This window comes from Podarcis vaucheri, assembly GCF_965113315.1.
Source record: "Podarcis vaucheri genome assembly, chromosome: 10".
Taxonomy (NCBI): Eukaryota; Metazoa; Chordata; class Lepidosauria; order Squamata; family Lacertidae; genus Podarcis; species Podarcis vaucheri.
In genome coordinates this window covers 74,937,157-74,952,435 of record NC_138748.1, presented here as the reverse complement: position 1 = coordinate 74,952,435, position 15,279 = coordinate 74,937,157, and the positions used below count along the sequence as shown (strand labels likewise).

The 15,279-nt window shown below is 58.7% G+C and overlaps 1 protein-coding gene across 1 annotated transcript in view; it reads left to right on the top strand.

Annotated features, from left to right (window-relative positions):
• The window catches only part of SND1 (staphylococcal nuclease and tudor domain containing 1), a 220,023-nt gene extending 205,746 nt beyond the window's left edge, over nt 1-14,277 (top strand). Inside the window, exons 17-24 of the mRNA XM_082238802.1 lie at nt 5,901-6,089; nt 8,675-8,816; nt 9,241-9,364; nt 9,722-9,791; nt 11,147-11,260; nt 13,423-13,626; nt 13,737-13,781; nt 13,922-14,277. Of these exons, the coding sequence (XP_082094928.1) occupies nt 5,901-6,089; nt 8,675-8,816; nt 9,241-9,364; nt 9,722-9,791; nt 11,147-11,260; nt 13,423-13,626; nt 13,737-13,781; nt 13,922-13,987 (954 nt within the window). The 3' untranslated portion in view covers nt 13,988-14,277. The remainder of the gene's footprint in view (nt 1-5,900; nt 6,090-8,674; nt 8,817-9,240; nt 9,365-9,721; nt 9,792-11,146; nt 11,261-13,422; nt 13,627-13,736; nt 13,782-13,921) is intronic.
• Nucleotides 14,278-15,279: the final 1,002 nt, after the last annotated feature.

The following is a 15,279-nucleotide window of genomic DNA, read 5'->3' as shown; positions in this document are numbered from 1 at the left end:
TCCTCCCTTTCTCTTCAGGGCTGCTGGACTTACCATTCTTTTTATATATATAAACATTTTCTATTAGATTTTACATAACGAATTTCAATTTAAACATATCATTCACCTTCGCATTTAGGATTCTCAGAATCCCTTGACTTCCCACCGCCCTCCCCTGGTTTCCGTGGTCCATCCCTTTTTCCTTCGGCTTATCCTATTTTCTCTTAATTTGTTAGAAATATTATTAACCATTTTCCCATTGTATTTTACCAGCATTACTCTAATCCTGCCAAGGTGGTGTGTTTTTTTAGTTGGTTACAATGTTCTCTTAAATACATTATAATTTTTCCCATTCTCCCTTGAATTTCTTCTCTTCCTGGTCTCTGATTTCCCCAGGTAATTTCGCCATTTCAGCGTAGTCCATCATCTTCATCCACCACCCCCCCGGTTGGAACTTGCCATTCCTGCCCTGTTCTTGGCGGGGTCAGCAGTGGGGATTTGCGACTGGTCTGCCTGCCGGAGGGTCTGGGAGGCTTCGAGCTCTGGGGTGCCACGTGCTGGGTGAAGGTCCCTCTTGGGCTGAGCGCTTTCCCAAGGGAAGCTGCCTTGGGCAAAAGGCAAGGGGTCCTGGCTTTCTGTGGAGAGGAAGGTGGGAGTTCCCTCCCAAAGAGGTCCCATAGAAGCTTCTCCCCATCTGCCAGGGGCTTGGGGGGCTGGGGAAGAGGGGGGTTCAGCAGCTGCCTTCTGCAGAGTCAGACCCTAGGCTGCAGACCCTGATGGGCAGCTGGGGGTCGCCAGAGGTTTCGGAAAGGGGACAATCTCAGCTGCACCTTCTCCGCCTGCCGCTGGACTTCTTCTGCAACTTCTTCCGTGAGGCTGCAGGATCCAGACTGAAAGGCGACCCTGTCGCGCACAGACCACGCTCTGCGTGCGTATACTGTAAATATAAGATATACAAGACGGCTGACGTTAATGGCAGCACCGGATTCTCAGCGACTTCGCTTTTACCACTCCAACTGGCAGGACTTCTGACCCGTCTGCCTCTTAAAATTCATTGCCCCCTCCTCATTTGGCTCCCCACCCCACCCCGCTGCTGATCCGTCACAGCTTCCCCCCACGCAGGGGATTGTAAATCTCGCCTCTCTGCCTTACAACCCCTGTTATCATTTTCACGGCTCACCTCCGCCTTTGAATACTTAATTTAAAACTTCTGCCTCTCGCTCAGCGGTTCGTAATTCCAGCCCTGGTTCCTGGGGGGGGGAGGAAAAGAGGGTGATGGATGGGTCTTGGGAGGAGAGCGGAAGCCATAAGCCGAGTCTCCAGGGGGGGGGGCAAGGGGAGAGTGCTTTTTTAACCGTTAAGTTTAATAAGATGGATATCTGGAGCACATAGTTATTCTAATCATGCCATTCCGCCTCCTAATCTATCGGCCTGTGTGATGGTTATGGCTTTTAAATTTCCGCAACCTTACGGTGACAAATCGTGTCTTTTCAATTGCAAAGTTTGGAATCAAAGTCTGCGGGAGAAGGGTTGGGGTGGCCCCCAACATTACCTAATGAGCGCCCCAGGCGACCCTCCAAGGTCTCCCTCAGCCTGTTTTTGCACGCAGAGCTTTCAGGGTGTGTTGCAGCCCAGACACAGGCGTCCCTTGGCTCCAAGGAAGCCTTTGGACCCATGGCAAGGGGGCAGGCGGCGGGGCTGCCCGGGGAGCTTATTCTGTTCCTAAGCATTCCTGCCTTGCATGTCTCAGGGACTCAGGGTTACGGCTGCTTTTTAAGAAGCCCAAAGCAGCAGCGACCGACGGAAAAAGAGGAGGAGAGCAAGGGAGGGCTGGATAGGAGAGGCCAGGCCCTCAAGGCCTGCGGTGGACCAGCATTTCCACAACAAGGGGGGAGCTCAGAGCCACCTGCAGGCCCCCCCCCCGCCTTGCCCCAGGCGGCAGGAGAGCAGAGCCGGCCTCCAGATTACGGCCGGTGCAAAGGAAACAGAGTAAACCTTTTCTAGCATGGAAGTTCAGTTATGGGGAAAGTCACCGGTCGACAGTCTGTCTGCCAGAGATCTTACTCTATGACTTGTTTGTGGTCCTGATTTCTCTTTGGAGCCTCGTGCTTTGAACATTTGTTTGTTGTTGCCGAGGCAGAACTTCTCATGAACTCAAGAGATTCCTTTGGGTGAGCCCGTACTTGAGTGGTTCGTGTTGCAAAACGATGATCTGCTTGCGCTGCGCCGCAGTGGATCTCCCCCGGCTTGCCTTTGGGAAGCGGAGAACACTTGAATTTTTCAAGAGGCCACTCAAAGCCCTGGGAGCACCCAGCCCCTATTCCCTCCCCACTCGTGGCAAGGGGAAGGCGACCCAGTGGACAGCTTCCCCTCTGGGTGCAAAGGGAGAGGCGGGAGATCCCAGTGGGGGGTGTTCCTTGGAGAGGGTGGGCTCTGAAGCCCCTCCAGGCTGCCTCCTGCTGTTGCCGCTCCTTTCCCCCTCCCGCCTCCTTCCCGTGCAGCAGTTTAAAAACCTGCTTCTCTGCTAAGTGCTTCGCTTTATGCATCAAAAGCCTTTTCACAACTGAGTAAAGCCTAAACGGCGAGAGGAGCTGGAAGGCGGGGAGGCAGCTGCAGCCGTGGGCGTCCAGGATCCGTGGGGCTGGGTGGAAAGTGCCCACAGGCAAGGGCGAGCCTCAGGCTTCCTTGGCCATTGGCCTTCGTCCTCCTCTGTGCATGGGGGGGGTGAGGAGAAGGGCCTGAGGATCTCTTCTCCCCACAGCACCTCCTGGGCTTGGACCCTGTTCACTGGGGGATTGGGGCCACCTTCTGTGGGGCTCCTCCAGGCCTCCCAGAAGGCCCAGCTGACTTGGGCTGATTGCCTCTGGGTGTTCCCCGCAGAGGACATGAGAGCATCACCCCGGGGGGGGGCACCCTCCCTTGTCCCTGGCCGCCCTTGGCCAGACACCCAGGGCCAGGTTCCAGTCCTGAGCTGCTTTTATTCAGGCTCACAGGGGAAGCAGGCCCAGGTTTTGCTCTCTGGGTTCTCTCTGCTCAGCAGCTGGGCTCCCCCCAAACAGACACCTCTTCTCCTCCTGCCAAAAGAAAGAGAGGGAATTTTTCACCCTGATATTTATTTGGCTTCGGTTTCCTCCTGGCCTGCCCCTTTGCCGGTGCCAGGCATGAGGGCTCGCTGGAAGGGCTCACCTGGAGTGATCTGTTCTGCCTCTTGTCTTGGGGTGGGGCGAGGAATCCTTCTGTAGTTGCCTCCCCCAGATTGGATCTTGGCAAATGGCCAGGCCAGCCCTGCAGGGCACGTGCCTCCTGGGCAGGTACTTCCGGCCCAACAGAGGTGAAGGCTCTGGGGCTGCCCCCTGACTGCAGGCGAGCAGAATCATCCATCTTTTGGCCACCTGGATGAGAAGACGGTCGCGTGGGAGCCCCCCTCCCAGCCTTCCCCTCTCCCTGCTCAACCTGGCAGCGCCCGCCTCCCAGGCGCCCAGGAAGCTTCCAGAGGTGCCCCTCTGCCCAGGCTGCATGTGGGGGCATTTGGGGCCAGGCCGGCTGCCTCTGCCTCTCCTTCTCCCACCGCGCAGAGCTGCCTGTTCCTCTCGCACCATTTGCTTCTTGCTAATTATGGGCAGATCCATTATGAATGGTGGGCAAATGCTAATCTGCTCGGAAAGTGGCTGGAGTGTCTGATGTTTTCCTTTGCATATTTCATTCATGTGCTTTGTCTCCCCTTATTACAGGAGCAGTTGCTGCTTCTCCTAGACAGGACTTAATGGGGGGGGGGACCCAGTTCAGAGCAGGCTACCTGTTTAGCTCTGGGGAGAAGGAAGCTCCTGGGCAGACCCTCTGCCTGGGTGAGGGCCAGGAAAGGCTGGTGCTCAAGAAACTTGCCCAGAACCCTGCTGCTGCTGCTGGATCAGACCAGAGGCCTTGGTCTCATCCAGCACCCTGTGCCCCCCCCAGGTGGAAGCAGCACAGGAGTGTCTCCATCGCAGGCCACTCATCTTCAGCAGCAACTGGTCTTCTGCCTCTGGTACAGGAGACGGCAGCAATAGGCAGCTGCTGTGACTGGTAGTATTTTCTCTTGCAAAGTCACTTTGAGACCTTTCCTGTGGAAAAAGCAAGGAACTAATGTAATGGCTTGGCTCTTCTCCTACTCCCCAGCAGGGCTGCAGAATGTTTGCAAGGAAAGCAATTGCTGGTGGGGTTGGGGGGGGGTGCAGAGAGAGGAAGAGAAGCCAGCAGCCAACATTTCCAAGTGTCTCTTAAGTGTCTCTTGCTGGCTCCTTCCCTCTCACCCCCACCCAGATGTGGGAGGCTTGGGAGACCCCCTTCCTGGTGTGCTGGCCAGGGGGTGACAGCGCCGCCTGACCCCTTCCTTGCGGTCTCCAACCTGCCCTTCTGCAGTGGCCCTTGAATACCTGGAGAGGGGTACTGCCCCGGCAGGCGCAGAGAGAGGTGGGGTCCCCTGCGCTATTGCGACCCCGTGGCTTCCTGTGGGGCCTGCCGGTGCGCCCTGCGGAGGGTCTCTGGAGCTTCCCCCTTGCCCTGGGTCCCTGGGCCCAGCTCCCAGTGGGGCAGAGGAGCCGGCTTGCCTTCTCCCCTGGCCGGCGCTGCACTTGCGCCCTTGTCTGCAAACCTCATCAAATTCCTGGATATTTAGACATCCATTTTATTGCTTAATCGAGCTTGAAGCAGCTTAAATGAATACAAGTGTTTGTAGTCGTGAGGGCGGAGTTTTATGGCTTTGGAGCAGGGGCCAGCTTCATCCTAGCGCAGCCGCCTCCAAGGCAGAGGCCCCCTTGGCTCTGCGGCTGGGGGGGGGGGGCTGGCATGGAAAGGCAGCACGGTCAGAGGGATGGGGTAGGCAGCAGCAGAAGCTGGGCACTGCCACCCTGGGCTCCTTCCTCAGGCGCCAGGGAGCTGCCCTCGACTGGTGCCGGAAGGGCCCCATCCGCTTTGGAAAAATGTGTCTATATCTTGGCCTGCTTTTTGAATGGGAGAGGTCTACAGTCCTGCAGTTTAGCCAAGAAATGTATATGTTCATTCCATTTTTACCACACCTGCCCTCCAGGGTGAATTGGGGGGGCTGTATCTCTCTCCCCGCCCCCCGGCTTTCTCCTGTGGGGCAAGCTGGGCCAAAAGGCATGGTTGGCCAAAGGTCACCCCAGATTGTTATGGTCCAGCTCCCAGCAAGGAGAACGCCTCACTCGAATGGCAGGAGGTCACGCAAGCTCCGTTCCCAAACTGAGCCCAGGAGTATCAAGGCAGCCCACATGCCAAGGAGATTTGGGGGCGGGCTGCGGGGAGAGGCCCCCCGGAGCTGTCCCTGGGCAGTCTGAGCTCTGTGGCCCTGCTGCTTCCACCACCGGGGTTTGTGGCCCTCTTGCCAACAAGCCGTGCCCTGGAGGGGGGCAGGGGGGGTGACGCTGCGGTGACGTTGAGGCCCCGCGTCCCTGGCGTTTGACTGTCGCTCGTTGTGTCCTGAGCGAGGATTGATTTCTGTGCTGTGCGCCTGACAAGGGCAGTCCCTGAAGCAAAGTCATGTGCTGCTTGATCCCCGGGATCGGAGAGCAGATTGATTTTGAATTTGTTCAAGTGCCGTTGCCCCAGGCAGCTTGTGTGAGAGAGACTGCGAGTGTGTGAGAGAGAGCTCTATTTTCACCACCCAAGTCTCCCCACGTCCCTGGGTCCCACGCAGGGTGGAGGGTATTGCTGGGGAGGTGGTTTTCGGTGTCGGAGGGAGCCGCCTGGCAAAGTGTGTTTAGCAGGATGGCACTTTGCGGCACCTCAATCAGGGGGTGCAGGTGGCCGGATCTTGGGGTGACCCCAGACTGGAATGGTCTGAGTTTGCAGTCCCCTCTGGAGACGGGTCCCTCTCCCCCGCCGGACGCCCTGACGGTGTTCTGCCCGCTTTGTGTCTCCTGCAGGTGGAGGTGGAGGTGGAGAGCATGGACAAAGCCGGGAACTTCATTGGCTGGCTGCACATCGACGGCGTCAACCTGTCAGTGGCCTTGGTGGAGCAAGCGCTGTCCAAGGTGCACTTCACGGCGGAACGCAGCAACTACTACAAGCCCCTGGTGGCTGCAGAGGAGGCCGCCAAGCAGAAGAAGGAGAAGGTACCCGCCAGCTGGGAAGGGAGGCGGGAGGTGGGGGGGAGGTCCTCTTTCTGGTCCACGAAGGGGCACGCCTGGGTGTGCTCCCAAGGTTCGGGGGCTCCCCAGCATCGCTTGGCGCATCGCTCCCCTCTCAGCCGGGCCCCTTCCACTCTCCCTGCCAGCCGACCAGGTTAGGGTTGCCGTTGGCCGGATGCGGGCCAGGTGCCCTTTGCCCCGTTGCCAGGCCCACTCCTGCCAGCCTCAGCCCCGCCAGCCAGCGCGGAGGAATCCCCACCTGAGCCAGGGCTGTCTGCCCTCAGTTTTTAATTGCCAATTAACAACTTGCCTTGCTCTTTCTCCTGTCTGGCCGCTGCCTCGGAATGTGGGTAGAATGGGAGCGCTTTGCCCCTGCCCTCCCCTCCTGGAGGCACAAGGCCTTTTCCCGATCCAAGGAGCTGGAGGGTTTTGGGGAAGAGGGAGAAGGTGGGCCTCTCCATCCCTGATTCACCTGCAGGGATGGCATCCTGACAACCTAGGAGAGGAGACCTCTTGAGCTTCCTCCGTCTCTTCTCCCTCCTCCCCACTTTGGTCCGTCGGCTGACAATCCAGAATGTCTGCGGCAGATTTCCTTGCCCCTTGGGGAGCTCTGCCTGAGCCTGTGAGGAGGGGCTGCTTCCCACCAGCCTCCCCGGGACTCTGCCAGTGTGCTGGACGGCTGAGCGGCCTTTGGGGGACGTCTGCGTATGCAAATGGCTCCAGCCTGGCACTGACAAATGCCTGCAAAGGCCCCTTGTCAGTCCTCGGGAGCAGAGGATGTGAAGCGTCCGCACTCCTCTGGGGCAGCCCCACTTCCAGGACGGGTTTGCTCTCTTCTCCCCCAAGGGCAGGAGGAGGCTCAGCGAAGGAGCTTCTGGGGGGAGGACGGACCCATCCTGTCACTGCTTGTCTCTTCTAAGTCCTGCCTCGTGAACTGCCACGCAGTTTGGGGAGAACCTAATCAGGCACGGAAGCGTCCTGGGAGCCGGGGGGGGCAGGCACTTGCTCCCCCTGCCTTAATGGAGCCCGTTCCGGCGGGAGAGTGTCGCCCCAGAAGCACCGGCCCCCGGAGGGCTCCCAGCACCGTTTGACTTCACTCTTCCATTAATTAAATCAGAGGCTGTTTGGACGCCTCCAGGGAAGCAGGCACGTCCTGCGTGATTTGTGTCGCTGGCACGGAAATTGTGTGTGAAGGTGTGGGCCTGCTTCTTGCGAGGGGGGGCCCACACAGCATGGCCGGACTGAGCCGCAGGATTGGAAGAGGCGGCTGCCTTTGCCCGCCCCCTCCCTCCACGGCCCCTCCCCTCCAATCAGCCTGGCCCTTGCCTGCGCTTCTTCACGCCCGGCTGTCGACTGGACTCTTCTCGGCCCCCAGGTAGATCTCAGCTCCCTTGCAGCCAGCCGCACTATGGTGCCTGCACCCTGGTCCTTCCCCTGACAGCTAGAGAGCATGCAAGGCTCAGCGCTGTGTCATTGGCCAGGGCCGGGCACCATAGTCCCTCCTGGACAGGCTGTTCTGGAGCCCCTGCCATTTGCAGGCCAGTCCCGGGCCTCTCTCCATCCTCAGCCCACCTTGAGCCGAGGGGACCCGGCTTGGGCTGCTGTGGCCAAGGGTCCTGCTCCCCTCCTCTCTTGGCTGCAGCTCCCTGGGTGCCCATTTTTGGCTGGTTCCGTTTCTCTTTCCGTGGCATCCCTGGGAACGTGGCTGGTGAGCGTTTTGTGGCTGTAGCGCTTGAGCTCCTTGGGTTTGAAGAGCAGCCCTTCTGCACTCCCAGCACCATCCCTGCGCCACCTTCTCCGCCAGGGTGCTTGAGTGGGTCAGGCTGGGCGTCTGTGCCTTTGGCAGGAGGCTGAGATCTGCACTTGGGGCAGAGAGAGAGGCTTCCCGGGGTGGCAGCCCCAGAGCAAAGCTGTCTCCTGCCGCTGACCTCCTCCTGCTCCTCTCTCTGGTGTGTGGAGGTGTAAATTGAGCGGCAGAGAGGGAGGGGGACGGCGTCGTGTGGGCTCCCTTCCGCAGCCCGGCTGCCTTGCCTGTCACAGCTCCCCCTGCTCGGCCGCCCACCCGGCGACTCGATCGGACTTGACAGCCTGTCTCTTTGCATCAGCGCAGCCGTGCTGTGCTCCTGTTGCGCAGGGGCCCGGGTGAGGCTGCCACCTGGCACAGGGGGGGGGCGGTGGGGTGTGCCTGCCTGTCTCCTCCTCTTCTGGCAGCCAGGGCTGGGAGCTCTGAGCCTGCCCAGAAAGCTTTCGGTGCCGGTCGGGGGATCAGGGGCTCCTTCTCCACTGTCTGCCTCCCCTCACCCTAACAGATGTGGGTTTCTGCGCTCCCAGGAAAGGCTGTCCCTATCAGCTGGAGCATGGCCTTGCAGGAGGGGCTGTGGCTGCTTCCCTGCCTCCAAAGTCACCTCTCCGCTGCCCTTCCTGGTCCTCTGCAGTCGCCAACTCCCCTTCCCGGCCTGCGAGATCATTACTAGGCTGAGGTTTCCCCGGTCCTCCTGCCTTGCGCACCAGACCTCTCTGGCTCCTGTGACCTCTGGCTCCATCCTCCTCCCCCCCCCCCGCCCCCCCAGGTGTGGTCGCACTACGAAGAGGCCCCCGTGGAGGATGTGGTCCTGGTTCCCGAGGAGAAGGAGCGCACGGCCAACTACAAGCCCGTCTTTGTCACGGAGATCACAGATGACCTCCACTTCTATGTGCAGGATGTGGAGACAGGTAAGGGGGCAAGGCTGGGGGGGGGAGCTACTCTGTTTGATTGACGCCTTGCCAGAATGTTTGCAGGACAGACCCAGGGACCGGATCCAGGGGGCTTGTATGGGCTAAGCAAGAAAGAGGGGCTGTTCTGCTGCTGCTCCTTCCGATGTTCAGGCCTCAACTCTGCAGCCCCCATACCCTCCCCCCTCCCTGAATGGGGGATACGGAGCTGGGGGAGGTGGGGCCCTTGGGTGCCCCCAAGCTCTCGGGGTGGAGGCCTGCCTTGGCTGGGCGTTCACCAAAGATAAGCTCAGTGCAACTGACCCAAGCAAAGCTTTGCATGCCCCATTCTGCCCCATGGCGTTTGGGGAGAAGGGGTGCCCTGGAGCAGCTGCTGATAGCTTCCTGCAGCCCCTGAGACTCTCTCCCCCCCCCTTTGTTTTAGGGACCCAGCTAGAGAAGCTGATGGAGACCATGCGGAGCGAGATTGCTGCCCACCCCCCCGTGGAGGGCTCCTACTCCCCCCGCCGCGGAGACTACTGCATCGCCAAGTTTGTCGACGGAGAGTGGTGAGGGTGCTGTGTTGAGGGAGGGGCACGGGTGCGGGACCCTCAGGAGCTGCCTGGTGTGGGATGCCACCCTCGGGACTCTTCCGAGCGCCTCCAGCTTAGCCCCTAAGCTTTGCAAGGCAGCCTCCCGGGGTGCCAGCCGGGGCAGGGGGATGATTTGGCCATGACCTCCTCCCTTGGCCATTCCAGGAGGTGCAGGCAGCCAGGGAGGCTGCCTGTAAGGATGGAGGTTTTGGCAAGGGAGAACCTCATTTTCAGGGCAGCCCGCCCCACCGCCTTGCAACAAGTGATGGGGGGTGGCTCTGGCTAAAAAGTGTGGGGTCTCAAGCTTATTCCCCCCTCCCCCCTCCCTTACAGGTACCGCGCCCGGGTGGAAAAGGTGGAGTCTTCAGCCAGAGTGCATGTCTTCTACATTGACTATGGAAACGTGAGTGGGGGGTCTTTGGGGGAAGATTCCCTGGGGGCCCTGGGGGCCTCAGCAGCCCCAGAGCTGCTTTGGGGGGCAAGGCCTCCTCTGGACTGGGGGGCCCTCCCCTGAAAGGCCTGGTCCATAATCTGTGGGGGCTCCTGAACCCCACCTTGTTGTGGGAGCCCAAAGTGTCTTCTGCGGCAAGGACTTCCCTGCGGCTGTTCCTGGGCAGCTTGGCCCCACTGCAGCCACTTCCCATCTGGACTGCTACAATGCGCTGTACGTGGGGCTGCCCTTGGAGACTGGGAGGTGCCCCCAGGGGCTGGGTGGCCTCGATCCTGAAACATTTGCATTGCACCCGAGTTCGAGGGATCAACAAGTCCTATAGGACTTAGAACAGGACCTCTTATGAAACTGCAGGTTGTTGATAATTGAATGAGCAAATTACCATATTTTTCTGTGTATAAGACTTTTATATTTTTTTATTTTAAAAGTAGCTTTGACATATGCCCCCATCTTACACATGGGTAGTGCAGAGTGGGCGATTGGTTGCAGCCTGTGGCGACAGGGCGGGTGATTGGTGGCCGTGTGAAGGGCTGATTGGCTGCCTCTGTGGCAATAGTGCAGTTGGTTGGCGGCTGCGGGTCTTGGGTGACGCATGCGACTGTCAGTGGCGGGTGAGCGATTTTTGGGCAATTCCAGCTCCTAAAAAGCTCGGCAACTCTGTGCCATCTACCCCCGTTTTCTTAAATCAGAGTCCCCAAAAATAGGGATCGTCCTATATATGGGGGCGTCCCATAGACAGAAAACTACAGTAAATGGATTTGGATATGCAAAAGATATTTAAAAATAAATTTAAGGAACCGCGGAAGGAGGAGGAAGGAAGTCAAGCTTTGAAATGTTGAAATGATTGTAAAACTAACGAAATGTATAACCATGAAAAGTATAAATAAAAACTTGGGGGGGGGGAGTGGACTTAGGACAGGTAACGGAGGGAGGACTTAGGAGGCCTGCCTGCTGGAGATGTACGGAGGAGGCTGCTGGGGGGAGCTTTTCAGGGATAGCATGTGCTGGTGTTGGGGTGCCCTTCCCAACCCTCCCCCCTGGAAATGTGGCGGGCGCCAGCTTCCCTGACTTCCAGTCGCCAAGAGACAAGGAGTGTCCTTTGCCAGACCTTTGGTGGGCAGTGTGCCTGGTCCGCAGGGCAAAGGGAACGGATGGTTTTGACCGGTTTTCATATTCCATTGCTGCATTTGGCGTGTCTGCTGTGAAAAACAAACTTCCTTTTCCCGTTGTCCCGAGATCTGCGGACCCCGGGCAGGATAGGAACTGCGCCGGGGGTGACCGAGCTGCTTTTTCTCCCCCCTCTGCAGAAGGAGACTCTTCCCTCCACCCGCCTGGCCACCCTGCCAGCCGCCTTCAGCACCCGCATCCTCCCTGCTCAGGCCGCTGAGTACAAGTTTGCTTTCATCCAAGTGCCCCAAGATGTGAGTCCCGGCCGGGGGTGGGGGCCTGGGGGGCAGAAGGCACGTTAGGGGGAGGCCAGGGGGAGATTGTGGGTTGAGTTGTACCCTCCTGCCCCTGAGCTGTGTCAGAAGCTCAGCCTACACTCGAGTAGGACCCTGGCAGAGACGCATGCCCGACTGGCATGTTCCCTCCCTCCTGGTCAATCGTTCGGGAGCTTCACAATCTTTCTTCTGCCTGAACATCACAGCGACCGATGCCAACAGACATTGGCACACTTAGGGATCCGCAGAGTTTGCGCAGTTGCATAACAGACTCAGCGTTTTGGCTAATCTACTTTATTTACATATAAACACACAACAGAGCACTGCAAAATGGCTCCCTCTCTCTCTAGCATCAGACAGCAAAGAGAGAAAGAACAAAGGACAATAGAGCCAGTGTGGTGTAGTGGTTAAGAGCAGTGGACTCGTAATCTGGTGAACCGGGTTCGCGTCTCCACTCCTCCAAATGCAGCTGCTGGGTGACCTTGGGCCAGTCACACTTCTCTGAAGTCTCTCAGCCCCACTCACCTCACAGAGTGTTTGTTGTGGGGGAGGAAGGGAAAGGAGAATGTTAGCCGCTTTGAGGCTCCTTAGGGTAGTGATAAAAGGGACGCGGGTGGCGCTGTGGGCTAAAGCCTCAACGCCTAGGGCTTGCCGATCGAAAGGTCGGCGGTTCGAATCCCCGCGGCGGGGTGCGCTCCCGCTGCTCGGTCCCAGCGCCTGCCCACCTAGCAGTTCGAAAGCACCCCCGGGGGCAAGTAGATAAATAGGTACCGCTTACCAGCGGGAAGGTAAACGGCGTTCCGTGTGCGGCTCTGGCTCGCCAGAGCAGCGATGTCACGCTGGCCACGTGACCCGGAAGTGTCCCCGGACAGCGCTGGCCCCCGGCCAATAGATGTGAGATGGGCGCACAAACCCCACAGTCTGTCAAGACTGGCCCGTTCGGGCAGGGGTACCTTTACCTTTACCTTTAGGGTAGTGATAAAGCGGGATATCAAATCCAAACTCTTCTTCTACTCTTCTTCAATAGTCCCACTTCACGGAACACAGGAACACAAACATCCTGTCTCCGTCACTTCCCACTTTGTGGAGTCAAAACATATACTGTCATGTGATAGACAACAATCCCATGACTGCAATCACGGAGCAGGAATTCTAACAAGCTGCCCCTGATTTGCCACCTGGAAGAGGCGGACCGGAGGTCACAGCCGGAAGGGGCAGCTGGAGGGTCTGGGGGAGGAAGCCCAAGGGCGGTGGGTCTGCAGTGCTGCAGAAGGCTGGCTCTCTGCTTGCTTCTCAAACTCTCAGGAAATGCAGGCGCCCCCAGCGCGGGAGAGACGAAATACGTTCCATCTTCCCCCAGAAAGGAAGTGACTCAGAATATGGTGGTGGCAGCCTGCTCTGGGGGCTTTGGAGAAGGATTGGGCCCATTTACGCAGAGAAGAGGGGCCCAGTGGATGCCTGTCTCTCCCATGTTGAGAGGCTGACCTAATAATAATAATAATAATAATAATAATAATAATAATAATAATAATATATTATTTATACCCCACCCATCTGGCTGGGTTTCCCAACAGAACATTAAAAACACAATAAAAGATCAAACATTAAAAACTTCCCCAAACAGGGCTGCCTTCAGATGTCTCCTAAAAGTCAGATACAGTGGACACTCAGGTCGTACACATGATCCATGTGGGATGCACGTTCTCAACCCGCAGCGTTTGCAACCCATATCTGCGCACGTGCAGGTTGTGATTCGGTGCTTCTGCGCATGCACGACCGCCGAAACCCAGAAGTAACCTGTTCCGGTACTTCTGGATTTCGGCAGTCTGGAACCCGAAAAAATGCAACCTGAAGTGGCTGTAACCCGAGGTATGACTGTAGTTGTTTATCTCCTTGACATCTGATGGGAGGGCGTTCCTCAGGGCGGGCGCCACCACCGAGAAGGCCCTGTCCCTGGTTTCCTGTAACCTCACTTCTCTCAGGGAGGGAACCGCCAGAAGGCCCTCGGAGCGGGACCCCGGTGTCTGGGCAGAACGTTGGGGTGCTCAGGAGCTGCCGCCACCAGTTTCTTCTGTCCCGCTCTGGAGGGCGGGTTCCAGGCGCCCCTCTGACTGAGTGTGGCCCCCTTCCTCTCCCCGCAGGAGGAGGCCAGGGCAGACGCCGTGGACAGCGTGGTGCGCGACATCCAGAACACGCAGTGCCTGCTGAACGTGGAGCACGCCGGGCCCAGCTGCCCCCACGTCACCCTGCAGTTTTCCGACTCCAAGGGTGACGTGGGGCTGGGGCTGGTGAAGGAGGGGCTGGTGATGGTGGAGCCGCGCAAGGAGAAGCAGTTCCAGAAAGTGGTGAGGGGCGGCGGCAGGTCTGCCTGGGAAGTGGGGCGGGTGGGGGGCTGAGCAAGGGGGCAGGGGGAAGGGCAGAGAGGGCCTGCTCTGATTCCACCTCTTCCCTCCAGATCACAGAGTACCTGAATGCCCAGGAGGCAGCCAAAAGTGCCCGGGTAAGTCAGCGAGCAGCGACCTCCGGGCAGGGGGAGAGGGCTGGAGAGCTGGGGGGCAAGCGGTCCCCATGGAGGGGGTCCTGGGAGGGGTCCCTGGCTGCCGCTCAGATCTCACCCTCCCCTCTCTGCCCTCCCCGCAGCTGAACTTGTGGCGCTACGGAGACTTCCGCGCCGACGACGCCGACGAGTTTGGCTACAGCCGCTAAGCGACAATCCCCCTGGCCCCTCGCGGCCCCCACCACGCCCCCCCCTTCCTGAACCCCAAGCGCCGCCCTGCCTCTGGAGCCCAGTGCCCACCCGGCGGGCGCGAGGGGGCGGGCTTCATCCGACTCCAGGAGCAGACAGACTTGGCAGTGCCGGCCTGCGGAGGGAGGGAGTCCTGGGGTCTCCCCCCCCCAGCCAAGCCTGCCCCCTCCCCACCCTCCTGCTCCAGCAGCAGCAGCAGGGGGGGTGTCTGCGTGACGCTTTGGAAGCCAATAAACGTAGTGAGAAGCTGGCTGAGGCCGTGTCTTTTTGGGGGTGGGAGAGACGGAGGGGAGGGGAACACTCTTCGCCCCCCCCCCAGACTCTCACACTGAGTTCTGCTCTTATTTCCGGGGGGGGGGGAGGCATGTCAAGCAAGTACACTAGGGCAGGGGGGCACCTCTGCTCAAGGACACAGGGGGTCATGGCGGGGGGGGGGCTGATTTCTTTTTGCTCCCTGGGGTGGGGTTGGGGTTAAGAGTTATTGTTGCTGCTGCTGCCGTTATTTAAATTTGTATACCATCCCTAGATCTCTGGGCAGTTCACAACACAAAAATCCAAAGAACGCACAAAATACACAAATTACGACTTTGAGACTGTCAAGTTTGTCCAGTCTTGTATATGTTCTTGGCATCCATTCCTTGTTAGTGGTCAGCTTGTCCAATGGTTAGGGATTCAGAATGTAGACATGAACCAGGCACATTTTGCCAGAAGGCCAAGCCTACTTTGACTCCGCAGACCAGATGGATGGAAGTTGTGAAGAGCCCCAGGTTGGGGGGCAGAGGAAAGAGCCACCGGGGGGGCAGGGGGGCTGGCTCTTCTTTGGCCCCCACAAGGCCCTCTCCTGCCCTTGTCCTCCTTTCCTTCCTGAGAGCATGAGAAGTGCCTCGTGGATCAGGCCCATGGCCCACCGAGTCCAGCGTGACAGGAGGCAGAGCTTGGCCCAACTGGCTGGAAGCCACTGACCCCCCCCCCTCTTCCTCCTCCTCTGTGGGTTTGCCGCTTGTAAAGCCATCTGGGCCGGTGGCCTTCACTGCCTCCTGCCGCAGGGAGTTCCACGGGTTAACCCTGTGCCGCGTTCTTTTATCTGTCCTGAGTCTCCCAACATTCAGCTTCATGGAAGCTCCGTGTCTTCTGGTGCTGTGCATGGTTGGAAAACGTCTTATCCTATCGCCCCTTTTTTCTGGTTCCAAACGCTGCTGCCTTTCTTCCTCTCTCTGCCCCCGTGATCACTTGGGCAGCCAACTCTACACCG